Source organism: Esox lucius, chromosome 14, assembly GCF_011004845.1.
Source record: "Esox lucius isolate fEsoLuc1 chromosome 14, fEsoLuc1.pri, whole genome shotgun sequence".
In the NCBI taxonomy this organism is placed as follows: domain Eukaryota; kingdom Metazoa; phylum Chordata; class Actinopteri; order Esociformes; family Esocidae; genus Esox; species Esox lucius.
The window spans coordinates 21466118-21492986 of NC_047582.1; the positions used below are offsets into that span (position 1 = coordinate 21466118).

The following is a 26869-nucleotide window of genomic DNA, read 5'->3' on the forward strand; positions in this document are numbered from 1 at the left end:
CTGATACCCCCCCCCCCACAAACACCATAAGGACCCAATACGTTCTTGCCTGTGCGGGTACATTACCTTAATTGTTCCGGTGAAGTCCAGTCCCAGTTGCTGTTCCAGTTTTTTTGCCCGGTTCTGCTTGTAGTAGTCAAAGATCATGAGGGCAGCATAGACCTTGCCTACGGTCAGCTCGCGATTTACTACCACAAAGGGGCAAAGGGCCTCATTGAACTCATCATCTGGGAAGAGAGAAAAAGTGCTTTTCTTTCTACATCCACTAGATGGCATTAGAGGCAACAATTCAGAAGATTGTACTGTATTAAGGTTTTGCGTGTGTTCGCGTGCATGTGTGTGTGTAAATATACCTCCCACATACACAGAGCAGACTGACACATGAGAAGACAGCCTGGCAGTTGAGCCTACACACTCACTCAGGGGAGGATTGAGCTTTAGTGAAGCTCCGTGCTCTGAAGCCTGTCTTTTCTGTCCCCATCAGCTAGCTCTACTCTCTTTCTCTGTCTTGCCCTGTTTATCAAACTCTCTAAAACAAACACATAACAAGACATGCACTCACATGTAAGCAGCAAGCCTGGCTTACTTTTATATGGCGTGACGAGGAGGTCAACAGTCTTCTGAGGCAGGTTGGGCCAGACTCGGGCGATCTCCTTCCTCAGGTCCACGTCACACAGGCGCTGGGCCAGGACCCCTGATGAGAGACATGTTAGATCCGTCCATCAGAACCACCATACTAACATCCTACACATCCCAAACAGGGCTCAGATGCATTAAGCATCCAGGATCAGGTCCTCTCTGTGCATGCACCATTTGTCATAGTGGTCTGAAAGTCTAAACTGAATTCCTCCTGTTGACACTACATGCACATGGCTTGGACCTAGCAGGACAGGAAACCAACCACTACTTTTGAAAATAAAAATAGAATATAGATTCTGTGTATATATATTTTTGTATTTCTTAGTAACTGTCATATTTCAAATAGGCTATACTACTGTGTTTGAAGAGTGCTTGTGTGTAGAGATGATGAGGTTAAAGACCACTGACCAGATGCCAGTTTGATCTCCAGTGCGGTACGTATGAGAGCCATAAGAGTGGATGTGAAATGCACCGTGTTGTCATCTGCGATGGGCATGTTCATCTTAACCAGTCGCTAAGGAGACCAAAAACCATTATGAGGGTCCATTGAAACACCAATGTTAGCAAATGATCATCCATAGCTCTTTGGAGAGGTTCTGTGTGCTGGCTTTTTGTTTACAACAATGTGAACATATTGGTGTACAAATATGGTTTTACAGTACAGTCCTAAAGACTGAAAACGTCCTAATATGGACACCGAACATGCGGAATGAGTTGATACGTGTTGAGTGTTCTGAGACACTTGACAGCAAGTGGCTTGGATTAGTTGCATTCCAGCACACAGAAGAGCTTTCCTAGGAACACAAGCACACCAGAGATCCCAGAGAGGAGGGAGATTAAGAGCAACACTTCATGCAAATAGTATTGGGTCAATGCTGAAGAGGGACATTAACAGGGACATGCACATCAAAGTAATGTGCATTAATTAGTCCTCCTCAGAATGTGTCAGGGATTTGTCTGAGAGAAAAAAAAACATGCTGAGTTCATTATGCTGTGGACTCAAAGAGTGAAAAATTTGAGAAACAGTCCAACATGTCAACATGCTTCCAAAGCCCTGGAGGAGTATATTCGATGGCTACTATAAACACACTCCTCCTCATAGCCTCTCTTAATTGTGAGTAGGATAGCAGAGCACGGTAATAGATCTGCATCCCAAATGGCATACTATTCCCTAAACAGTGCACAGCGTTTAACCGGGGGATTATAGGACTGCAGGCAGAACTAGTGTACTGTATGGGAATAAAGAGCCATTTGATACTCAGACAGAGTGACACACACTATAGAGGCAGGATGAGGATACACACACACACACATGCTTCACTGAGGGAAGACTAGGACGGAACACGTCAGATTGTCTTCAAACCAAACGGAGGGGAACTGTGCGTGTGTTTGTGTGCGCAAGCAAGACTCCCAAGTTGGAGAGAGTGCCCTTCTATGCAGGAGCTGTTGCAACACAGGGGAGAGTGGGTGAGGGGGAGAGGGGGAGAGGCGGAGAGGGGGAGGGTAGTGCGGAGATGGATGCAGGGCCCGACATGTCATGTAGAGCCAACTGCAGAGAAGCAGCATCACAGACACGTGAGGCCATCACGTAAATATACCAGACACAGGTACACTCATGCTGACACACACACACAGGATTCTGGTAGATGAGAGAAAGGAAAAATCCCCACTGGGAGGACTTGAAAGGTAATTTAGCAGGGATTGTGAAGCTGAGCTCGTAGCCAGAGCGGAAAATGAGGAGTTATGAGCAGAGGGTGACAGAGGGACAACACAGACACAGAGGAAGTACTGTGTTTGGGGAGGGAGGGGAGGAAGATGCATTTTCCACGATGACAAAGAGAGGAAGAAATCAGGAAAAAAGGAGATGAAAAAAAAGGCTAGCCTCGCCCCACTGCGCAGACCTCATTTATCCCTGTCGATTCATCTGTCAAAAGCAGGAGTTATATTTGGAGACGTCACACACGTCAGACCCAACTAGTCGCTTGGCAGACGCTTTTATCCAGGGCACGGCAAGGGCTGTCTTAACCATTATTCATTTCGACAGCGGTGTACATGCTGGAGCCACTCACAGTAAGTACTATATTCAGAGGTAAACAAGACACAGTTTACCTGAGGACTGAACCAGTGTTGAGTTGGTCCGAAATACAAGCTCCATAACTGGTGCCACAAAACACTGCACATGAAGTATCAGGGAGAACCGACACCAGAGGGGAAACGTTTTCACCATATTACTTCTCCTTAAGACTGCAGGGGATTTAAAACTTTGCAATTTCCCATTCATTATCTATTTTCGCATTGATCGAACGTTTGTTAGAAAATATAAAAAAGGTCTACAGTAAGATATGGATCGTTTTTTTCAAACTAACTTCACGGTAAAAGTGCAATATTGTCAATGGTCTTAATATTCATGAAAAAGAAACAAAACAAGCCTAAATGGCCAAAACAACTGATTTTCATGACACGGAACACTAAAGGCAGAAGAGAACAACTCAGAAAGAAAGATCAACATCGAGGACGCAACAAGAGCAGAGCAGGAAAATGCTGTGACAGACAGAAGCCAGGAGTAAAATGGCAGGTTGGGGATCAACAGGGTCAGATGGAGACTGCTGTCAGTGACCAAGGGGACGAAGGGGAACAGCACTACCTTGTAGGCGATTCTAGGCGGGCATTTCTTTCCCAAACCCAGCGGAGGGGACATGTGGCGGAGCATCTCGTACATATCGAGGTAGGTGATACGGCCACTTCACAGGGAGAGATGCCACAACAGGAACCACAGGGTTCAGAGAGGGGGATGGAGGAATCCAGGTAAGGATGGAGAAGGGAAGACAGAATTGCCCGAATGAGCATGACAAAACAGAAATCTGTGTTATTGGAGATTTCCAGGGAAGTGGGAGTGCATGTCAGGGTGGCTCATCCTGCCTGATACACGGATGGATCCCAGGGACGGAACAGGAGGGTGTCTCCCATCTGTCTGGATGGCAGGATCATGAGGTTAGATTGGGACACCTGTCTATACATCTGTACTGTGTGTTTAGGGGAAGGTGGTTGCCTCACTCTTCAGATGTCCTCTGTTTCTGCATGCCACAAGACATCAGCAGGAACCAACTGAACATCGGAAAACAAAGCGCACAAATTTCACGAGCTTCAAATCACTCTCTGTTCAAACCGTCCCTGGGGCTTCCAGGGTAGGCCTGTTCCAGGCTGTGTCTGATGAAGCCTCGTCAGTAGGCCCGGATTTAGACTCTGTACATTGTGCCATTGTTTTCCGTTAGTTGCTATGGTTACCCGCCGGCCGATTAGTACGGGAGGTGTGTGTGAAAAGGAATCTCTGGCATTAGGAGACATTCACAGTCATTCACCCTTCACTTCCACATCCCCTTGTGATTTAAGGGCGTGTGTGGTTGCAAACCTTGTAGGCCACCCTAGTAGGACACTTCTTCCCTAAGCCGAGAGGAGGCGAGATAAAACGCAACAATTTGTACATATCCTGATAGCATATCCTTCCGCTGTAAAAGATAGACAGGTTAGAGTAGGTTAGGACACAAATACAGCCATGTACTCTATACTCTCCAAAAAAAAACAACACCTGTACATATAGTGAAGTTAAATATATTATGGTAATGCATGACTATAGAGACACTGGGAGGTTATACATCCATGTCCCAAATGGAACCATAATCCCTACCATCCAAATGTGTACCATGGAGAATAAGGTGCCATTTGTCATCCTGCTGTATCTTACTCTGAAGTAAACTCTTCGGCTCTTTGAGTTTTAGTATTTCTCAATGTTGTCTGAGGTATACTGGAATAAAAATTAAAATAGATGAAGCTTTGTTGGTAGATTGAAATACTTTCCACATCCTCCACAAGGACAGACAAGAGAGAAGCTTTACGGCCGTCAGCTTAGCAAGAGTAGACTAACAGACGCCGAACTGAGTTGAGCGAAGCCGAACCATGGATTTACATGCATCAGTCTGCCTGTGAGACCCAAGTTGGCACTCCATGTCCCAGCTTAATGTCACTCAGCCCTGCTCAAATGAGATCCCTCCCTGGCGGTCAAACGTTGACAAAACCCATAGAATAATCCTACTGTAATTTAGAACCGTCTATCTCTCGATGCTGACTTTGCTGTACCACGATTACTTCAGTACCTCTCCTTATTCTTCCTTTACCTCTTTCCCCCAAAACCTAAAAAATATCGCTGTCTTGAAGCTTTCACTCGACTGTCTGCTCTTTTCACCTGCATGAATGTCACGTACCAGGCAGCAGGGTCATACTCAGCCCAGACGCGGATGAATTCGTCCAGGTGGTGAGGCCCCAGGATGGAGGCGTCTCTGGTCAGGTACTCGAAGTTGTCCATTATGACTGCCACAAACAGGTTGAGCATCTGGAGGTAGGCAAAGGGAAGTGGAGAGGTGGGAGTTCCCATTGCAGTGGTCAAGTTGTGGTCATACTGTGATCAACAACGCTGGATAAGAGACAGTGAGAACTCAACTGACTAAAAAGAAGGTGACAAATAATATTTGGGTCACTTGGTGGACTGATGTAATGGAGAGACTATATCATAATTAACCAAAGCTCCAGAATGGGCAATTTTGGTCAGTGAGAAATCCAAATTGGAATTAAAGGCAGTAAAGATAATATTTGCAAAATATTTAGCAAATTACTTAGGATCTGAAAATATGGTCATATAAATATAATAATAGCTTTTACAGGTTTAATACCAATTTACTGTATATATAACCTCTAAAAAGGGATGTATTTTCTTGGAAAGCTGTAAAAGCTATTGCAGAATACAATATCAGTATTCCTATCATCAATGGATTTCATGTGGTGTATGCTTGTGCATATTCTGCATTGAATGGATTGTTTGATTGGAATGTTTCCATATTGTTAGGTCATTTGAAAAATTACTCACTATAGCTAGCAAACTAACACACTTATACTGTAGATACTACACTGTACACACATTCTTTAAAACATCTTTAAACAAACTCTTCACACGGCATTGACAAACCGCTCTGAAATGCACTGCAGTTTAAAAAGTTTGGGATCGCTTAGAAATGTAATTTTTTCCCATAAAAACATACATGAAATGAGTTTGAAAAGGAAGTATAGCTAAATGAATAGTCATTGACAAGGTGAGAAATAATTATTTTTAATTTAAATAATAATTGTCTACTTCAACTTGTCATTTGCTGCAATTACAGCCCTGCAGTCCTTTGGAATTCTAGTTGTCAATTTGTTGAGGTAATCTGAAGAGATTTCACCCCATGCTTCCCAAAGCACCTCCCAGAAGTTGGATTGGCTTGATGGGTACTTCTTATGTACCATACAGTCAAGTTGCTCCAACAACAGCTCAATAGGGTTGATATCCGATGACTATGCTGGCTACTCCATTAGAGACAAAATGCCAGCTGACTGCTCCTTCCCTAAATAGTAGTGATGGCCAAATGAGGCTTTATTAGCGTTATTTCAGCAGCAGGATATTATGCTGGTAACACTCAGATTTTCCTTTTCAAAATAAAAGCCATCATTGAACTTTACAAGTAATATAGTTAACTACATATTCTGTAAAAAAGAACAGACAAAAACAACACTGGAATGGACATGTACTAGATTGTTAATGATATTGCCTCATATATTTCAATGATGGACACATCGAAAACATTTAATCTAAATTAGCTCTGCTAGCATTATATCATGCTGCTAGAAGAACGGTAGTGAAGCCTTGAATGCCCATCACTACTAAACAGTTCTAGTAAAGTTTGGAGCTGTGCTATGGGTCATTGCCCTGTTGTATGAGAAAATTGGCTCCAATCAAGAGCCGTCCCCAGGGTATGACATGACGTTGCAAAATTGAGCGATAGCCTTCCCTCTCCTTCTTCCTTTTACCCTGCACAAATCTCCCACTTTTCCACCACCAAAGCACCCCCAGACCATCATAATGCCTCCACCATCACAAAGTGTTCATCACCAAAAAAACATTACAGAGAAATTATTGTAGTTGAGCATGGCTATTAAATAGAATAACAATTTTTTTTGGTTTTATTAATGTTAAAATTCTACGAATACCAGCCGTACAGCTTTGTAAATTACCAATACCAAATTGCATTATCAGTATTTTTTCTTTCCTTTCCAGAAGCCATTTCTCTGTGCCCCAATTCCCAGACTTAAAGTATTTGATACTCTACCGATTTTACAGGTTTTCCCACTTTTTATCAGAGGTACTCTTCAACTGTGAGTGACGAAATCTAAAACAAACATCCAGAAAATCACATGTATGATTTTTAAGTTATTAATTAGCATTTTATTGCATGACAGAAGAATTTGATACATCAGAAAAGCAGAACTTAATATTTGGTACAGAAACCTTTGTTTGCAATAACAGAGATCATACGTTTCCTGTAGTTCTTTACCAGCTTTGCACACACTGCAGCAGGGATTTTGGCAAACTCCTCCATACAGACCTTCTCCAGATCCTTCAGGTTTCGGGGCTGTCACTTCTTAGTTGCCCTAGCAGTGTGTTTCAGGTCATTGTCATGCTGGAAGACCATGCCACAACCCATCTTCAATGTTCTTACTGAGGGAAGGAGTTTGTTGGCCAAGATCTCGCGATACATGGCCCCATCCATCCTGCCCTCAATACGATGCAGTGGTCCTGTCCCCTTTGCAGAAAAGCATCCCCAAAGAATGATGTTTCCACATCCATGCTTTACGGTTGGGATGGTGTTCTTGGGGTTGTACTCATCCTTCTTCTTCCTCCAAAAACAGCGAGTGGAGTTTAGACCAAAAAGCTCGATGTTTGTCCCATCAGACCACATGACCTTCTCCCATTCCTCCTCTGGATCATCCAGATGGTCATTGGCAAACTTCAGACGGGCCTGGACATGCACTGGCTTGAGCAGGGGGACCTTGCGTGCGCTGCAGGATTTTAATCCATGACGGCTTAATGTGTTACTAATGGTTTTCTTTGAGACTGTGGTCCCAGCTCTCTTCAGTTCATTGACCAGGTCCTGTCGTGTAGTTCTGGGCTGATCCCTCACCTTCCTGTGTAGAGCTGTGTAAGGACATCAGGGATAAAATTGTAGACCTGCACAAGGCTAGGATGGGCTACAGGACAATATGCAAGCAGCTGGGTGAGAAGGCAACAACTGTTGGCACAATTATTAGAAAATGGAAGAAGTTCAAGATGACGGTCCATCTCCCTCGGTCTGGGGCTCCATGCAACATCTCACTTCGTGGGGCATCAATGATCATGAGGAAGGTGAGGGATCAGCCCAGAACTACACGACAGGACCTGGTCAATGACCTGAAGAGAGCTGGGACCACAGTCTCAAAGAAAACCATTAGTAACACACTACGCCGTCATGGATTAAAATCCTGCAGCGCACGCAAGGTCCCCCTGCTCAAGCCAGCGCATGTCCAGGCCCGTCTGAAGTTTACCAATGACCATCTGGATGATCCAGAGCAGGAATGGGAGAAGGTAATGTGGTCTGATGAGACAAAAATAGAGACTTTTGGTCTAAATTCCACTCAACTTGTTTGGAGGAAGAAGAAGGATGAGTACAACCCCAAGAACACCATCCCAACCGTGAAGCATGGAGGTGGAAACATCATTCTTTGGGGATGCTTTTCTGCAAAGGGAACAGGACGACTGCACCGTATTGAGGGGAGGATGGTTGGGGCCATGTATCGCGAGATCTTGGCCAACAACCTCCTTGCCTCAGTAAGATCATTGAAGATGGGTCGTGGCTGGGTCTTCCAGCATGACAACGACCCAAAACACACAGCCAGGGCAACTAAGGAGGGGCTCCATAAGAAGCATCTCAAGGTCCTGGAGTGGCCTAGCCAGTCTCCAGACCTGAACTAAATAGAAAATCTTTGGAGGGAGCTGAAAGTCCGTATTGCCAAGCAACAGCCCCGAAACCTGAAGGATCTGAAGAAGGTCTGTATGGAGGAGTGGGCCAAAATCCCTGCTGCAGTATGTGCAAGCCTGGTCAAGAACTACAGGAAACTTATGTCATGAAATAAATGCAAATTAATTACTTAAAAATCATGTGATTTTCTGGATTTTTGTTTTAGATTTCGTCACTCACAGTTGAAGAGTACCTATGATAAAAAATACAGACTTCTACATGATTTGTAGGTGGGAAAACCTGCAAAATCGGCAGTGTATCAAATACTTGTTCTCCCCACTGTATCTGCAGACTGAATGGTCATGTAATGCTAATAATTGGTCTTGATCGGACATAGGAAATTATTATAATTTGTAATGGCCTGTAGCCTATACTAACCAGAAAGGAGCAGAGGAAGATGAAGGAGACGAAGTAGAAGTAAGCAAAGTCACTGCCGCACTCCTTCCCTCCTGACCCGGACAGCTTGTCACATGGCCGGTTACTCAGACAGGACAACATGATCTCATGCCACGCCTCTCCTGTTGCACTTCTGCAGGACCCACACAGAAACACACGGAAGAAGCAGGAACAAAATGTCTCACATTTATAGACAAAGAATAGAAAGAGATGTGACAAAAAGTCTAATATACTGTAGGAAGAGAAATTAAGAATGTCCAAGCATGACCACCTGAACAGAAGCATCAGAGCCTGAAAGAATGTCTGGAAGTTGTTGTGGTGGTTGATGGCCGATTCCTCATGAAGCTCAATGTTTCCAAACACCTAAAAAAGACAAAGGTGTCAGGGGACCGCTCTTCACCAAGTCAAAATGTGTTCTATATGTAGGGTATAGGGTGCCATTTAGACCACAGATAATGTGTGAGCTAGCATTAGGATTAACAAAAAGAAGTGGTTAGAGCAACTAGTGCGGATTGTATCAGTTTTAATTCCATGTAATGAATCAGAATCAGAACGGCTTGTATTGTAAAGTACACGTACAGGACACATAATTCACCCGGTATAAAGCTGCTGCGAAAGGTAGACAACATATAGGGATAGAATACACACAACGCAATTAATCCAACATTTATGCATTATGTTATAAGTAGTAGGCATATGACATGAAGCAATATGAGCGATAGGAGTATATCCTATGAATTAATTCAAATTCATTAACAGTTGAAATACATATTTACAGATTCAAAGTTTAATCTAGACAGTATATGCTTCTGACCATGCCTTCAATGTTTTGTCCATGTTAATTAATAGTAATTTTTTTATATAATGTTATGCTATCTCTAAAAGCACAATGTATGTGCCATGTTTTAATATAGGAGAAAAGCAAAAGGAATCCCCACACGGAGAGAAAAATGCTGAACATATACAGTAGAATATCCTTGGGGGACATTTGGGGGTTATTTGGCTTTGCTTTAGGGAAAACAGAAGAAGAGTAAAACCTAATGTGTGTGTGTGAGGGTGACGGAGGTATAACAATGACGGAGGTTATACTCTGTGTAACATCTGAACTAAGGTTAGATTTCTGGGTTTCTGGTGCCCACAGAGATAGAAAGATACATGTGTTTGTGTGTGTGTGTGTGTGTGTGTGTGTGTGTGAGAGAGAGAGAACTGCCACTGAGAACAGAACACCCTCAGGGCCTTCTTCCCTTATTCACATGCCTCTGGGACAGGACTGCCTCAGTTGCAGGCGCAACAAAAATACAACACCGCCTATTTCATATTCTGCCTTTAAACACCAGCACACTACAGCAGCGCAGTGGACTGAATGTGCTTATGTTATACAGAACAATATGTATGTACTACAGTTATCTAGACAATGACAAAACTAATTTGGAACAATGGCTCTTTAACAGAGCACAAGTGCCATTGATTTATGCCACACTAATCTAGTGTAAACAATTTAGCAGCTTGGTTGCCTTTTAAATGAGCAATCAACTCCAAAGGTTGGCTCCATCTGTAAAAGACCCAGGTTCTCTGTGTCTACCCCATGGGGCAGAGGCTATTGACAGACTGTTTGGTGTGTGATGTGTGAATGTGTGTGTATAGATCTGTACCATGATGACTCACCTGCATGCCGATGATGGCGTAAATGAAAAAGAGCATAGCGATGAGGAGGCAGACATAAGGCAGGGCCTGGTAATGGAAAACACAAACATAGCCCAGCAAGGCTTAATGGTCAAATTATACAATTTGACCCACATGGTTGATTTCCTTAATCACATATTTGTATCCCAGACAGGGAAGAGTACACAATCAATGTAATTAAAGAGACACTTTTTAACACTAGGCATCCACAAATACCCTCATTTGAATGAACCACTCTTGGTAAAAAGAACAAACTACTTATTTAAGACTCCAAATAAAAACACGGATATGCTTTCAGTAAAGTCTAAACTCGAACATCACCCGGAGAAAGAAAGAGTGTTATTCTGACTTGGGGGTGAAGGGTCAGAGGTCAAGGGGTCATTGACTGACCTTGAAGGACTGGACAAAGGTCCACAGCAGGATTCGGATGGTGTAGCCCTGCCTCAACAACTTGATGAGTCTGGCCGCCCTAAACAGCCTCAGGAAACTCAAGTTGATCAGTTTGTTCTGCTGGACGAGACACACACTGGCCATTCAAATCTATCTGGGTTACACTCAGAATGGGAGAGCAAGGGAGCTCAATGAAGCTGATCCTAGGTGGTTACATTTCAGTCAGGTGGAGACAAAAGGTTAGAACCGAGAACAACTCTAGATGCCAAGGGAATATACAAAAGCAGCAGGAACAAGGAAAGCCACTTACCATCTAGAGTGGCCCATTGTGTCAGAGAGGGGGCAGAGGTCGGCAACGACAGCAGAAAATTTGAAACACAGAAAAAGAAAGCGTGAAAACCAGAGAGCTAGATGAAAATCAACCAGTTGACTTTTTTTTGCTTGATTACGTTTCTTCACAAACATATTTTCCTTTTTTTGTTCAAGGTTTCAGTTTTTCCCCACTATTTCCAAGAGTTTGTTCTCAAAATCCCCAAAAAAATGGTTTATGTTTTTTGTCGATAGCGATACTTCAACAACAACTGCTAAGGTGCCATTTTTTTTTACATTGTTGTTTTAGGTGTGATTACCCTTAAATTCAAGTGAGCACCTAGAAAGAGGTTATGTTGCTTAGCAGTGTTTTTGAGGGACACATGACAGTGTTGGCATAAGAAATATCTACTGGACTGCCAGGGAAGAATTGTCTACTTTGCAAGTAACATTTAATCAAGAAGATTTATGGAGAAGCCAGATGACTGTTATCATTAGCATAATTGAGAACAGCTACAACATCCAGAGAATACAAATCACTGATGCATTCTGCTCATGTTTAATTCAAAACTATTATCAACATATTTACTAAATTCCTTAATAAGTTCGATACGTTTGTTCGTACTATTGAATTCTATGATTCTGTCCCTTCTTCCCTGCAACACAGACTTTATAGGGCCCCACAGAGGCATCCCACGAAAAGCTCTAAACAGTAGACAGACTACTTCTGCTTCAGTATGGACACACTTTACAGTAGCAGTTGTTACAATAGGACAAATATTGTATAAGGCCATGGTTGCAGCACTTACGTTAATCTCTGTGACCAATATGTCTGTGATACTCCCCAGTACTGTCACAAAGTCAAACACATTCCAGGCTGCCTTCAGGTAATTCTGAAAATAGAGGTCAGGAATAGAAATGAAAAGAAATATATAGAGAGAAAGGAGAGAAAGAGGGATATTGAGTGGGGAAACAGAAAGAGGAGAGGATGAGAGAAGGGGGGAAAGAGAGGAGATGAAAAGGTTTTTACTATAATTAGTACCAAAGCCTTGCTCTTTAAAAGCTGTTCTCTTAAGGCACGTTCTTTGGAGCATGTCTTCTAACTCCTCAAATGTGTCAGCTTTTAATGAGTTGGCGTCATTAAAAGGCTGTCCATCCATAGCCTATAGGTTTCACTCCCTGACACACAGACAGAATGTATATTCCCATATATAGACCTGGAAAACACACGCACACTCTGAACAGTCTTCCCTTCCACTACCAAGACAAGCCAATCTGCCAGGTGAGGGTTTAAAACAACATTTAAACAGACGGACGTACAGAGAGTGAAGGGGAGGGAGGCGGAGGCGTACTGGAGTGCTGAACAGGTGGAGGTAAAAGGCGTGTAAGGAAAGCCAGCTGATAAATGAGCCTGGTAACTGGGGATGAAACGCCTCAGTGAGATGCCAGACGGCCTGGTGCAGCCTGGGATATAGACCCCCCCACCCCCACCTCCCTCTCCCATCTGCTTTATCTTCCTGTTCTCACCCCTCATCAGACTGTTGCACCATCCCCAACATACACACACATGGGTCAGTCACACACACACACACACACCCACGCCTACACACAAGGCAAACACACCCTTCTTTTACACCACTGGGACAACAATGGACTCCTATTGAAAACACAACCTAAACATAACCGGAACATAACCGGAACCACACCCTACTGTAGAGAAGCCCTTTTTCACCAGAGGTTTCCCCATTATGATAGATATGCCATTGGTATGTTTCTCTGTCTCTGTCTAGCTGTTTATGTATCCGTCTGTATGTTTTTCTATCTCTGTCTTTTACGATATGTGCTTTTGTCTGTTTCTCCTTTCCAATCTGTCTGCTTCTTTATCTGTTTCTATCTGTCTTTCTGTTTCTCTATCTGTCCAACAATGGTCCTCAGAGCAGGTAAATATATTTCTTCAAAAGAACAACTTGAGTGATTCAAAAGGCAGTGTAGACTCTGTTTTTTCAAAAGTTTGGATATAGTGACCATGTACTGTAAAGCAGGGGTTCTCAACTCCAAGCCTGTGGACCCAGACTACTGCTTGTTTTCTATTCTGCCTGATAGTTCATTGCATTCACCTGGTGTTCCATGTCAAATTAGTCAATATTTAGAGTGCTAGAATGAAAACCAGCAGTACTTTGGGTCCCAAGGCCTGGAGTTGAGAACCACTACTGTAATGTATGGAGGCTCACCAATGGTCCAAAAGCGATGATCTTAAGAATGCACTCCAGAGTGAAGAGAGCTGTGAACACAATGTTCAGGTATTTCAGCATGGCCTCGTACAGATCTGGAGCACCGTGAAACTGAGGGCAGAGGTCAGGCAAAGGTTAGTCAGATGGTCAGCCAGGATCAACGTTCACCCCCACTCGGCATGAGGAAATGGTTAAGGACAGGGAAACGTGTCGAAGTATCCCATATATCATATGATAGGGTTAACACTGGTGAGTAAAACAGGTGTTCAGAGATCTGGCGTGACTCTAGAATGGAGTCAGCCGGGAGCTCCGTGGTTTTCTATAATGGACACGTGCTGTAGGACATCACACCGACCTTCATCATCAGCACCACAGTGTTGAGTGCGATCATGGTCATGATAGAGTACTCAAAGGGCGGTGACACCACAAACTCCCACATCTTGTACTGGAATGACTTCTTGTCTGCCGGCATGTAGCGCGTCAGGGGCCTGGCATTGATGGCAAAGTCGATACAAGCTCTCTGTGTGCAACAAGGTAGGGCGAGGAGGAGGGAGAGAAAGAGGTGATGGGCAGGGCACAGGAGGGAGGGATGGAGGGGGGAGAGAAAGAGGGGGAACAAGGTGCATAAGGAAATATTTGTAAATTGTCTTAGAAGTGACTTAATGCTTTTGACACTTCTCCTGAAGCAGATCTGGTGTTCAAACACTGAATATAAACACAAAAAAGCAAAAAGCATCAAAGGCTGACCTAACATCACAAAGGCTGGCATGTGACGGTTCTCAGCAGTACTTAACATCTAGAGATATAGTGGATATATTTTTTATTTTTCCCCCTCAAAGACTTCTGATTGTTTTTCAATTGAATTGTTCACGTTATAGGTCACATTAAAGGTGGAAAAAGTTCTGACATGATTTATCTTTGTCTCATTCTTTTACATCACAAACACCTGGCATTTTAACAGGGGTGTGTAGACTTTTTATATCCACTGTATATAGGGTTGAAGTGTGAACATTTTTAATGGCACCAAAATGTAGAGATGTTTGCAAGTAACATGCGGCTATTAACCATTCACATATCAAAACTCCTTTGGTCTTGGTAACGTTTACGCATTAGCCTCTACTGGTGGCAGTGGAATAACGAATATGATTGATTTTATAAGGTGTGCTTTGCTTTTATCAAGTAGACCGAATATATAATCACAAACACCTATTTTAAGATGTCCATAAAATGTGCTTTTATTTTTACAACATACATGTTTTTTTAAGAACAGTGAGATTGTCAGAATTTCTTCTCAAAAGGACAATATGCCTGTGCATGTTCAGACAACACAGCATACCTCATTTTTCTCCAGGCTGCACTCTGACATGGCCTTGTCGCCCTGCTCCTGGAAGGTGATGATGATCAAAGCAACAAAGATGTTGACGAAGAAGAACGGAAAGACCACAAAGTAGACCACATAGAAGATAGAGGTCTCCATTCGGAAGCCCGGGCTGGGACCCTGATCCTCATATGTTGCATCCACGGAGTGCTTTAGAACCCTGGACAACCAGGAAAAACATGAACACCAGAATCATAGCGTTACCTATGGTGAAATGACAATAGTGATAAATCAGTTCAATTTAAGTAATCTTTTTTGTCCTGGCTCCCACCACATATTCAAACCCACAACCCTAAGCTATGTGGGATAGGTGTCCAGCTTCTCTCATCTAAGTTTGATAATCAAGAGAGTAAGTGGAGGGATCTTTCTCTCATTTGGACAATGACAATTGAGCCCATTGAGAAGAAAAGTGAACTCTTGGCTTGTCTTTGACTAGTTTAGTATTTTCCCAACTCATTGTAACAGTTAGGATTTCAGTAGAGGAAGCAATTCCAACAGTAGTTCTTTACTTAGAGAAAACTACACCCCTGAGCGACACAAAATGGGACAATTACTCTGAACTAAAAATGTAAACATGCAACTATTGGATTAGTGTCTCCTGGGGGACATTACTCTTATCCTAATTAGCCTATATATACAGCATCCTTAGCACAGTAGGATATCTTTTTTCAAAAACCATGTTGTGAAATACAAGACCATACATTTATTGGAACAGAACATGTCCATTCCTCATCTGTAATCTCCCATAACTATGTTCAGCAGGTAATAATATTGTAAAGAACGGAATATATTAATAAGGCTAAACAAGATATGCCTGTATACAGTATATAAATAGTAACTAAAACAATAATGATTTTAAAACAAACTGATATAATTATTATTATTACTCTGCCTTAATACTAATTTCTGAGTATACCAAGATTGGTGTTATTCCTTTATTTTGATTTAAAGTAGGCTCTTTTTTAATCCATTATTCTGTGTAGAACAAGTAAAGCCACGTTTAGAGAATGAAAAAGAGAGTGACATACAGAGAGAGGATAAGAAAGAAAAAAGTCAGATAAAGGAAGTGAGTGGTGATGAATGACTAGCTGAGAAGTGGACTGTTGACACTGTAGTGCCCTCAACTCTCTTCAGGTTGTACATGCAATATATCAGTGTTAATGAGGAGCGCCATCTCACCTAGCACTGCCTTCTCTTGGTTATTAGCTCAGCACACACGTACATACATTTACATCTTAGTCGTTTAGCAGATACTCATCCAGAGTGACTTGCAGGAGCAATTAGGTTTAACTGTCTCCCTCAAGGACGACAGATTTTTCATCTTGATGGCTCCAGGATTTGATCTCGCAACCTTTCAGTTAGTGGTCAGATCCTCTATATGCCAGGTTATCTGCTGCCCTCAAGCAAGAACACACACACACACACCTCTTTCCCACTGGATTTCACCCCACTTAGCTTCACCCTAAGAGCATACATTTTCCCCACACCATTAGCACATGGTCTTTGAAAAAGATGTCAACTGGGACGCTTGTCTTGTAAAGGACACGGTGGTTGATCAGAAGCGGTCAATAGACCACTCCCGGCTGCCTGAGGTTATCAAGGAAGCTGACTGGCTAGCTGGTTGTTATGTGGGCTGGCCAGGTCTGGGCAATTGGCTGGCCTGTGAGGGCTGTGAGGTGTGCGTTGCTCACATTGGCCAACCCTCCCCGGTGGAGACGGTGAAGAGGGTGAGGAACGCCCACAGCACGTTGTCATAATGGAACTCGTACTTCTTCCACTCACGATCCTGGGCTGCCACATCCTCATGCTCATAGTCCAGAAACTTCCCCCTTACGGAGGAAAGGGAGGAACAGAGGAAGGAGCACAGACCCATAGCATCATGTTGTAGGTGAATCGGCATGAGCTACAGTGTATGCATAGCATGGATTTGTACTGAATCCCAGTCAGCATCAAATAGTGAGAATATGTACATTTGTCTACCTGCAGTCCTTTTCCAGACCTTTGGACTCATCAGTGCAGTAGAAGAACTTGCCCTTAAACAGTTGCACTGCGATCACGGCGAAGATGAACATGAAGAGCATGTAGACGATGAGGATGTTGAGCACGTTCTTCAGTGAGTTAACAACGCAGTCAAACACAGCCTGAAAGGAAAGACACAAAACAACACACACACATTAATAAAGGGGCACACGCGGACAGTTCTCATAGATTATTCGATGGTTTCTCACATCGCATGTGTGTTGTTGAACGTGTGAATGATTTTGTCTACCCGTCATGGCATGATGTGACCGATGAATATTTAACGGCGATGGATGAGTCTGTGACTCACAGAGATGCCCTCTGAGGTAAGATCTTTCCACCTGAACCTGTCACTCACATCACCAATTATCTTACTGGTTGAGAATGTATAGCTCTGGTCCAGTGTGTTACGTCACATGTAGCTTGTTGTTGATGAGCCTTCAGCACTGAGCCTTCAGCGTCAACAATTAGCATATATCACCCTGGACCGGAGCTAGTGAGTAGCAGGCCTACCTCACTGCCAACACTGATTTTCTCAATCATCCAATCAATTAATTAAATAGGATGTGGTGCTATCTTTGGACCTATTCATTACCTTTGTCAAGCAAATGACCTTTCCACATATCAATTCATTTGGTCTAGTCTTGGTGAAACAAGATCAGGGCTGGAGCTAGGCTGCAGATAAGAGTGAGAACGAATTGAATTTTTTTTTATTTGTCACTTGGATAATAATTGGAGACAGACGCATCAGTACATCGGTCATTTCGTCATTAACTAAGATCAGATCCCTTGCTGCAGTTCCTGTACGTGTGTGTGTGTGTGTGTGTGTGTGTGTGCGTGCGTGTCCCTGCGCGTTCTGGACGCACCTGTGTGTGTCTGCGTGGGTACGATTGTGTGTTCATCTATGTGGGCCTGTGTGTGTTTGACTGCTCAGCTGTGTCAAAGTGGAGCTGACAGGTGACACATGCTGTTACCTTGAGTTTGGGCAACCGCTTGATGGTCTTCAGAGGCCGGAGGACACGCAGCACCCGGAGGGACTTGATGGTGTTGATGTCCTTCCCTTTAGTTCCTCTGAACAGAACACAGTTAGTGAGCAGAGAACACAGGACAATTGACATTATGCTGCCGCCCCTAGCTCCTCCCCTTATGCTCCTCCCCCTCATGCCCCCCCCTGTGCTCCTCCCCCTTATGCTCCTCCCCCTCGTCTTCTGTCCCACACTTGCACACGCTATACACAGGATTTACAGTCTCTCTTTTACTTTCGTACCCCTATTTAAGATACATATGTATGTGTACATGACATATCCCTCCATCTCAGCAGTTACACGTTGTATTGAGATATACTGAGTAGTTAGTGGACCACAATGTAGCACATGCATGGGTTAAACATACCTAGGATAGGAGAACTAGGGTCTATGACAGTGACAATAGAATCAATTCCAAAGTGTTTCTATAGAGAGAACGACCACATTGTAGGAAAAGGGACTACAATACACCATCCACTGGTATCTCTGTAACATAACACATAATATACTGTACGTACAGAGTACTAGACAAAGACACAAAGAAACAAGCCCTGAGGTGGGGACAGGCTTCTTTGCAGGAACCACTGCTGTTCTAGTCATCGGTACTCCTCTTGCAACAGTAACAAGCTTACAAACAATGATTACTGTTAGCAACAATATATGGTACCATCCTCAGGACCCAGCGGGACATCGGTCAAGGACAGCGAGTGAGGCATAATGTCAGTAATCTAACAGTCCTATTGACACACTGTGCCTGTCCATATACTTTCACCGTTTCATGGCACATTCTATGCATTGAGTCCCTAGAGGAATGACATTCAGGGGGAAACTAAAGGGCAAAGCAGGGATGCAAGTGCACATATTTCTGCAAGCTTAAACGTATGCGCTGGTGTGGGGCCTTCGTTGGATATGACTTTACTAATTCAGCATGTGTGCTCACAGCTCCCTTGGCAGGTGGATAAGGCCTGTGTCAAAGTCGGAAGGACTTGCTGTAAGTTAGAACCCTCCAAAACACAGCTGGAACCCGGGCTATTCACACTCAGTGGAGCACCGACTAGTTTGGAAGAATAAACTGAGGAACACACCTGGTACTTCATAAATCAATCATGTGTGTTTGTGTTTAGTGGGCGCCACTTGCTGAATAACCAGAGAAAACAGATGCATGGTTCCATACAGTTTGGGCGTCCCTAACGGCAGCTCTCGGTCTAATGCGCTGGCATGCAACAGTCATGCTCTGATGATTTGCTTATCCTGGCATGCAATGCGGTAAGTCAACCCCCGCCCAAATCAGTCCGGGGTCTCAACACGTCTACATGGAGAGAGGAGTGAACCGTTTCCCAGTATCTTTCAGAAGAGCAGTGGGCAGAGACGATGAACGTGTGTTGACATCACAGTAGCTCAGATCAGCCCCGATTTGCCTTGTGTCTGCAGTGTTGGCTTCACGAGTAGTTATCACAGGTCACCATGACTACAGCCTTCTCAGCTGCCCTTGTCCGTGAGAGAGATCACTCAGCATTTCCTGTTTACGAATGGGGAGATGTGTCTTCCAATCTGCTGCCTCCCAGCAGAATATTCTGCTTTTTGAGTGGTTTCTAACACGACTTTCAATGCCTGATCAGATTGTCTCACTAACTCTGTAAAGGTACAATTTAAGATGACGCTGATTATACGTACGTGAATAGTGACATTCTGATGTAGTTAAACGTAATGTATAAATGTGCTACCATTACAGTGAAAACTCTTTAATAATTATTCTTGGATACTGGAATGTCATTATTTTGACTTGTTGCCAAATTATGTCAGCAAAAGGCAGGGTGGAAATGAAGTAGAGTTTGTCTTCTGAAAGTTATGGGGAAGAGTCTCCAATAGTTCCTCATTGGGACTGACTTGGTTCACTGAGAAGATTACTGGGGATGGGAATCCCATCCAGGGCGAGACAGAGAGTGAGAGCATTGGAACAAGATGGGGGAGGTTTATAGACTCATTTTGGGGGGCAGGGGTCAGGGGTCAATGGTAGAGAGAGGGTTGGTCCCCACCTGGCCACGCTTTGTTGCGATCTGATGAAGAAAAGCAATGATGAACAGAAAACACGCGAAGAAAAAAACATCACCAATCACATAGAACAAACAAAAAGCACAGAAGAAATGATGGCTGTTTCCTTAAGCACCATTCCATCCACAGTTTTAAAGTGAGTAAAGGTGTGATGGAATCAGGAGGTGTCTTTTAAACTATGTTATTGTTGCCTGAAAATGTATTCATTCAGAATGTTGAACACTTCTGCTGTATGTCTTATTATGCGAGAAATGGCAGAGGAAATGCATTAATGCACCAATTAACAGAATAGGAATCTTATCAAAGTAGTCACACTGTGATTCTGCGCTCCCACTATGACCTGGGAAAGCATTTAATAAGCTACAGATTGCATTTATTTCAAGTTATGTGGAACTTCACAGTGTGCTGGAAGTGCACATTGATGAGCTTGAAGCTCCTTTCCAATACTTTTCCAGGGTCTTATTCAGAGGATTGAAGCATGGCTGCCTAGAAATAATTAGAATCTTGTAATATTCACATCAAGTCAGCCAAGATCAGGCTCGACACATTTTATATTTAATAGAATAGACATATCTGTCAGTAGGGTCGAAAATGCGTTGGAAACAGCTTGAAGTTTAGATTTACATTTTATAAATTAAAGATGAACTGAAAATGTTGCTTTGGTGGAAACACATTAGTGGGAAAACACACCGTATATATTTAAATAATAACAACTAAACAGAATAATCTAACTACGTTCAGGGGAAGAGCAGTAAAGAGATGTATGTCAAGGAACTGAAGATTAGTCAAAAGAACAGGTTTATTAGCTGTTGATCTTCTGGTTCTCTCAAAAAGACCCAGACTACAACCCAAATGAAACCCTATCTCCAACGCGCTGCGCTCATTTTTACCAGAGCCTTAAGAGCTCACAAATCATGTGCATTGTATGTGGTTGTCATTTGGGATTCAGGACTTTTTTCAGTGAGATGGCATCAGAAAGGAGAAGAACTAACACTGGACAAGCAACACATTTCTGAGTGCCATCTATGAGAGCCTATGTCTGCATATATCTGCCAGTGATGGGAGCAGCTAAGAGACAGAGGTTGTCCTCCAGATAACCTCTCTGTCCACAGCCTGGCAACCCCCAGCACCGGGAGAGAAACACCATACTGTCCTAGTGTTTTGGGACAATTACCACAAACACGTGCAGATCTGCGCGCGCACACACATACACACACAGACACTTACACACACCCATACACACACACACACACACACACACGGATGTGACAATACAGTAACGGACACACAGGCAAACACACCTACTAAATACATGCAAAGATCTCCTCTCAATATTGAGTCAGGGGAATAAGTACACATTAGTGAAATGGTGAACACGTAACGTGCTGTTATATAGAGACTGATTAAGGAAAGACAGGGCGATGACAGTGAGGCTGCTGGCTACAGACATGCTATGCTATATGTCATAGGCTTTGCTGACTGAAATGGACACACAGATAAACTGTCAAGAAAGACAAGAAAAAAACAGGTAAATGAAAGCAGGCAATCACGAAAGCATTACCCCATGAGGCTCCTGAAAGCAAATCCAAGCCACAAAAGAGAAAGATGGAGAAACAGGGTGACAGAAAGGAGAAATAGACAGAATAAGACACAGATAAAACCCACAGGAAAAACACCAATAATTAGTAGGCTACTGGTCAGAGAAAGAGAATGCCTGGGACAGACATGGACAAAATAGAAATACAAACGTGACACAATATTCTGCCTGGCAGGTTATTACACATTAACCCCATCGTGACACCCCTGGGGGATAAATAACTGACCGAGCAAGTAGTGGGAAAGAAAACAACCTTTCATTTTAATCCGGAGAAACAGGTGGCTGGTTGACATGTTCGAAAAAACCAATAGTTTTCACTTTCCTTTTGTGTGTTTATATGTATGTGTGTGTGTCTCTGTATGTGTGTTTGTGTGTGTGTGTGTGTGTGTGTGTATGCTTCTTGAAAACAAGGACCTCAATACTTTTCCTCTTAGTGCCCCAGGGAGAGGAACAGCTGTACACTATTAACCTTAAAAGAAAGCCATGGCGCCTCGCTTCCCCGTCTTATCTTCATGCTCCTTTACCAATTCATACCTTCTTTATTAGAACATAGATAGGTGGGGACAATGCTAAGAACACACATCCCTCTCTTCATCACCTCAGGTCACTTCAGTCTTCTACCACTGACTTTGCTGATAGCTAATTCATTAACTTAAAGGAACTCACCATTAGAGGGTTGTGTGGCTGTACCATCTAGCTATCTTAAGAGTGATGCCATAAAACTGCATAAGAGAGCCTGCAAATATGACTCAATACGCAAAATAGTTAAGAGCAACTTTCTGACTGGTATTGTTGTGGAGGTGCCAGCAGGGGGAGCTAGTGTATGATTAACCTATAGGCAGGTGGGAAAGAGAGTTTCAACATCTGGTTTTCAGGGGGAAAGGAAATTAGGTAGAATATACTGTATCCCTGGAAACTGGATGTTTCCAGTTTCTACTGATGCCACTAAGGGTTCCATGGAGGTGACACGAGGATGGTTGACTGAAACATGGTGTGAAACAGTAATAACACCGCAGTAATCATTTATTTCAAATTAATTTTATAGCCAACAACTCTACTAGAAAATAGCCTCAGTCCAACATTGTTGAAGAAACTGTAAACAGACACGGTATAATTTTCATTAACAAAGGTCCTTGCATACATGTATGCATTTGAGACAGGTTCCATTTCCCCAGCCTCATCCCTCAGCTGTTCACAAAAATAAGAGGTGACTTTCAAATCACAAAATTCCCATTTGAGCCTTGCCACATCCTTTATAGGAACAAACGTCCTTTTTTCACTTAAAGTAGTTACTTACGAGCAAGCAAACGCCACCAGAGCTCCACTGACGACAATGAAGTCCAGAATGTTCCACAGGTCACGGAAGTAAGAACCGGGATGGAGGAGAAGTCCCAGATCTATCATCTAAACACAGAGTTAAAGTTATCCATTTTAAACAACCACACTAGTGACAATAGTTTAATTCCTTGCCCACTAAAACAGTATCAGTGTCCTAGGGAAGTATGTTGCCACTGAGAGTCCTGGAACCAGATGTAATACCACACCAGCTTTGCCTTCATACTTAAAAAAAGAAGAAGATATTTCCTATCTTTCCTCCACCTTGAGGCAGCTTTGTACTGGAGCTATTCTGAGCTGCAACCTAATAGAAGCACCTCTGCGTGTACTATTCAAACTGAGGAAACTGTTATATCTCCCTTTCCAACACTTTCCAAAGTATGACCTCTCACCTTAATAACCATCTCAAAGGTAAACACCCCTGTGAAGACGTAGTCCAGATACTTGAGCACCTGCCAGAGGACAGAGGAATTACAGTGAGAAATTACTGGAGCACATAGATATGCACAGACAGATCTTTAACATCAAACCTAGAGTGGCATAACTCTGGCTATTCTTGTTTACCAGAAATCCCATTTGGTATATTCCTAGAGAAAACAATAAAGCAGGAATTATAACAAGAATTATACAACAAGACTTTCTGAAAAAGCTTTTTGGGAAAGTTACCAATATTTTGCAGGCCTAATCAGACTGACAGTCAAACTGTTGGAGTGGAACAGATCTCATTCTGAAAACAGTAGAGCTTTTCCTTCTGTCAGAAGTCACACAGCCTGTCTTCTTTACTTTTCGTCACGATGCACAGCAGTCATCCCTTAGAATAACTTACATCAAAAGCACTCATTTTTCTTCCAACTGAGCCCCTACGTTGAATGCTAATACATGACAGCTGTCTTTTAAAGGCCCAGATTAAGTCAAATATACTTTTCAGAAATACTTTATTTGTGTTTATTTTGCCTTCTCAGACAATCTGTCAGCTGATATTAGCAGTCAAATTAGAATTGTCTGACCGCTCAATCAGGCCTAATGAATCAGCTAGTCAGTAAGTCAGCCAGCCAGTCAGTCAGAGAAAGGGAAAATATTTAGCCTTTGAATCCCACAAGTAAAAATCCAAGTAAAAATGCCTTTAGCGCTAATAAGTACTACTGTACTCCCCAGGCCCCTGTATTTGTAAAGAATCCAAATACCCAGCAGCCCGGTGTGTGTGTGTGTGTGTGTGTACATGCAGCACTCACGTTGTTGCGGGGTGCATTAGCCTGCACAGGGTCCTCAGCTGCCAGGGCTATGCTGCTCATAGTGATGACTGATAGGATACACATCTCAAAGTAACGTAGGTTCACCACATAGTGACACAGCCGACGCAACCTGGACAGCACGGCACAAGTCATTCAACATCACCACCAAAGTGATAACACACAAATGATTTGGACAGAAACAGTTCGGAGTCTAGCCTCGGCCTACTGCCTTGAGACAGGGAATCTGTTGGCTCTAACCTGTCTTGCTCATACAGTATGCTTGATGTGGACAGTGAGCTGTCTCACAGCCTGACTTACGGGTTGGTCTGTCCAAACACAAACATGGAGCTGTAGGGGAGAATGTGCTTGGGGCCATTCTTCATCTCCTCCTCCTCTTCCTCCAAGTCCTTCTTCTCCTCGTTCATGGGAAGGCTCTCGCAGTCAATGTTATTCACTGTCAGAGAGAGAAATAACTGCAACTAAGCACAACATGAAGACCAGACTTTGATCAGTCATACTAACATGACACTATGCAACACTTTCATTATATTACATGTAAAACGTTTCCCCTGCAGCTCACGTCTAAGGTACCTGACTGAGGCACTGACTGAAGTACAGACTGAGGCACTGACTAAGGTACTGACTGAAGTACAGACTGATGCACTGACTGAGGTACTGGCTGAGGCACTGACTGAGGTATTGGCTGAGGCACTGACTGAGGCACTGATTGAGGCACTGATTGAGGTACTGGCTGAGGCACAGACTGAGGCACTGACTGAAGTACAGACTGAGGCTCTGACTGAGGTACTGACTGAGGTACTGACTGAGTTACTGACTGAAGTACAGACTGAGGTACTGACTGGGTATGACGGTGGTGCCTTTGGACGGAGCGATGACGGTTACGGGGATATGTACAGTGTTGCTGTTGAAGCCTGCCTGGCTGGCTCTGTGGTTGTTCTTTTGGTTGTCCGCATCCTCTGGCTTTCCTCCAACCTGCAGGCCTGCAGGAGGCTGCACTGGGCTCGTGGGCAGGCTCTCCCCTTTAGAGTCGCTCCGCCGGTCCCTGCAAAACAGACAGAGCATAGCCAGCACAGACCAGTGAAGCTCCACTGTGGTGATGACCGGGCAACAGTGTATTGAAAGTGTGGCTTGTCAGCACCGGTCTCACCGATGACCTTGGTCCCCATCTCCGTTCTCCCGGCACCCTTCTCCGTCCAGTGTTGACTGGGCCCGGACCATGCGTGAGCGGTGCCTCCTCCGCTCTCCGTTCCCCTCTCCGCTCCCCTCCCTGGAGCCCCGCAGTCTTTTCTCTCCCCTGGCCCCATTCGTTAGGGCCCCGTTTCCTTCTCTGAGCTGTCTGTGCGAGTGGTGGTGGCGGTGCTCCTTCTCCTCTCCTCCTCCGTTCCCCTTCTCTTCTGGGGAGCCAGCATGGTGATGGTGCCTGTGGCCCTGGCCCACCTCTTGACTATGGCTGCGCTCCCCTTTGCCGTCTTTGGCACGCGGGCCATCTGAGTGGTCGTGGTCTCTACCGCGGCTGTGGTGGGTGTGATGCCTGCTCTCCCCGTTCTCACCGTTCCTCTCCCGGTGGCGGTGGTGCTTGTGTGGGTGCGGGCCGTGCGCGTCGCCTACCTCCAGCCGCGGGTCAACTCCGTCTCTCTCCTCCTCGGGTGGCCGCAGGTTGTCAACATCGGCGGGGTCCACCACCAGGGGGCGGTCATTGTGTGTCTTCATATCGGGGTGCAGGTGGAGGGCAGAAGAGACACGCTGGCGCTCCTCTGGGTCCAGCTCGTTGAACAGGGCCTCGGAGCTGTTCCTCAGGTTGTTTCGACGAAGCTGATTGGTGCGCTGCTCCCACACTGACATCATCTTATTGGCTCTCTGCTGCTCCTTACTGCAGATGGGGTGAACACGGGAGGTTAAGGGACAGGATGTGTGAGAGTTTAACATGGTTGTGTTGAAGTCAAATAGCAGCGTACTTTGGCTTTAGTGTTTTCTTAAACGCGATCATATATTGCACAACCTTCTTTGGCTCGTCAAACCCTGAGAATCTGAGCTTTACAACTTGTAAAATGTTTTCTCCTAATTCCTCCATTATGATATGAGTTGATATCCATACAATAGTTGGAAAAACCAGATGGTATTATTGGATCTGCCACGGAAAAAATTGTCATTCACCACGGGTTAAAAGGTGCTCACCCAAATCCTGTACAACAGGGGAGTCAAACTCATTACAAGCAGGGCCTAGTCCCTGCTGATTTTTGTTTTTTCCCCCCCTTCAATTGGTATTGAATTAAGACCTAGACAACCAGGTAAGTGGAGTTCATAACTTAATTTGTGACCAAATTGTGAATTTGTTCACAGGATAGATGGGAAAACCTGCAGACCCTGCACTGATCATAGAAAAAGGAAAACCTGCAGACCCTGCACTGATCATAGAAAAAGGAAAACCTGCAGACCCTGCACTGATCATAGAAAAAGGAAAACCTGCAGACCCTGCACTGATCATAGAAAAAGGAAAACCTGCAGACCCTGCACTGATCCTAAAAATGGGAAGATTTTCTGACTGGATTGCAATACTGGTGTCATTCTCTTTTTGGGTAGACTGTACACTGGTTGCATCATCACTTGAAGACCACAACTGAACATCTGTATTGATGTGTACTG

The 26869-nt window shown here is 43.9% G+C and overlaps 1 protein-coding gene across 5 annotated transcripts in view; it reads right to left on the reverse strand.

Annotated features, from left to right (window-relative positions):
* cacna1bb (calcium channel, voltage-dependent, N type, alpha 1B subunit, b) overlaps positions 1 to 26869 on the reverse strand; it is a 122159-nt gene that overhangs the window by 11753 nt on the left and 83537 nt on the right. For 2 of the 5 annotated variants that reach the window (XM_020053510.2, XM_020053509.2), the window contains exons 22-43: positions 25374 to 26096; positions 25066 to 25268; positions 24524 to 24659; positions 24206 to 24335; positions 23366 to 23425; positions 22936 to 23042; positions 17939 to 18035; positions 16926 to 17086; positions 16637 to 16774; positions 14904 to 15105; positions 13923 to 14087; positions 13568 to 13678; positions 12146 to 12229; positions 11028 to 11147; positions 10620 to 10685; positions 9226 to 9317; positions 8937 to 9087; positions 4899 to 5026; positions 3284 to 3380; positions 1048 to 1153; positions 587 to 694; positions 67 to 227 (exon numbers count right to left, since the gene is read on the reverse strand). In XM_020053510.2, the coding sequence (XP_019909069.2) occupies positions 67 to 227; positions 587 to 694; positions 1048 to 1153; positions 3284 to 3380; positions 4899 to 5026; positions 8937 to 9087; positions 9226 to 9317; positions 10620 to 10685; positions 11028 to 11147; positions 12146 to 12229; positions 13568 to 13678; positions 13923 to 14087; positions 14904 to 15105; positions 16637 to 16774; positions 16926 to 17086; positions 17939 to 18035; positions 22936 to 23042; positions 23366 to 23425; positions 24206 to 24335; positions 24524 to 24659; positions 25066 to 25268; positions 25374 to 26096 (3346 nt within the window). Of the gene's footprint in view, positions 1 to 66; positions 228 to 586; positions 695 to 1047; positions 1154 to 3283; positions 3381 to 4048; positions 4146 to 4898; positions 5027 to 8936; positions 9088 to 9225; positions 9318 to 10619; positions 10686 to 11027; positions 11148 to 11337; positions 11341 to 12145; positions 12230 to 13567; positions 13679 to 13922; positions 14088 to 14903; positions 15106 to 16636; positions 16775 to 16925; positions 17087 to 17938; positions 18036 to 20025; positions 20047 to 21602; positions 21615 to 22935; positions 23043 to 23365; positions 23426 to 24205; positions 24336 to 24523; positions 24660 to 25065; positions 25269 to 25373; positions 26097 to 26869 lie in introns of all 5 variants that reach the window. The other 3 variants (XM_020053507.2, XM_020053508.2, XM_020053511.2) reach the window with 3 other exon arrangements.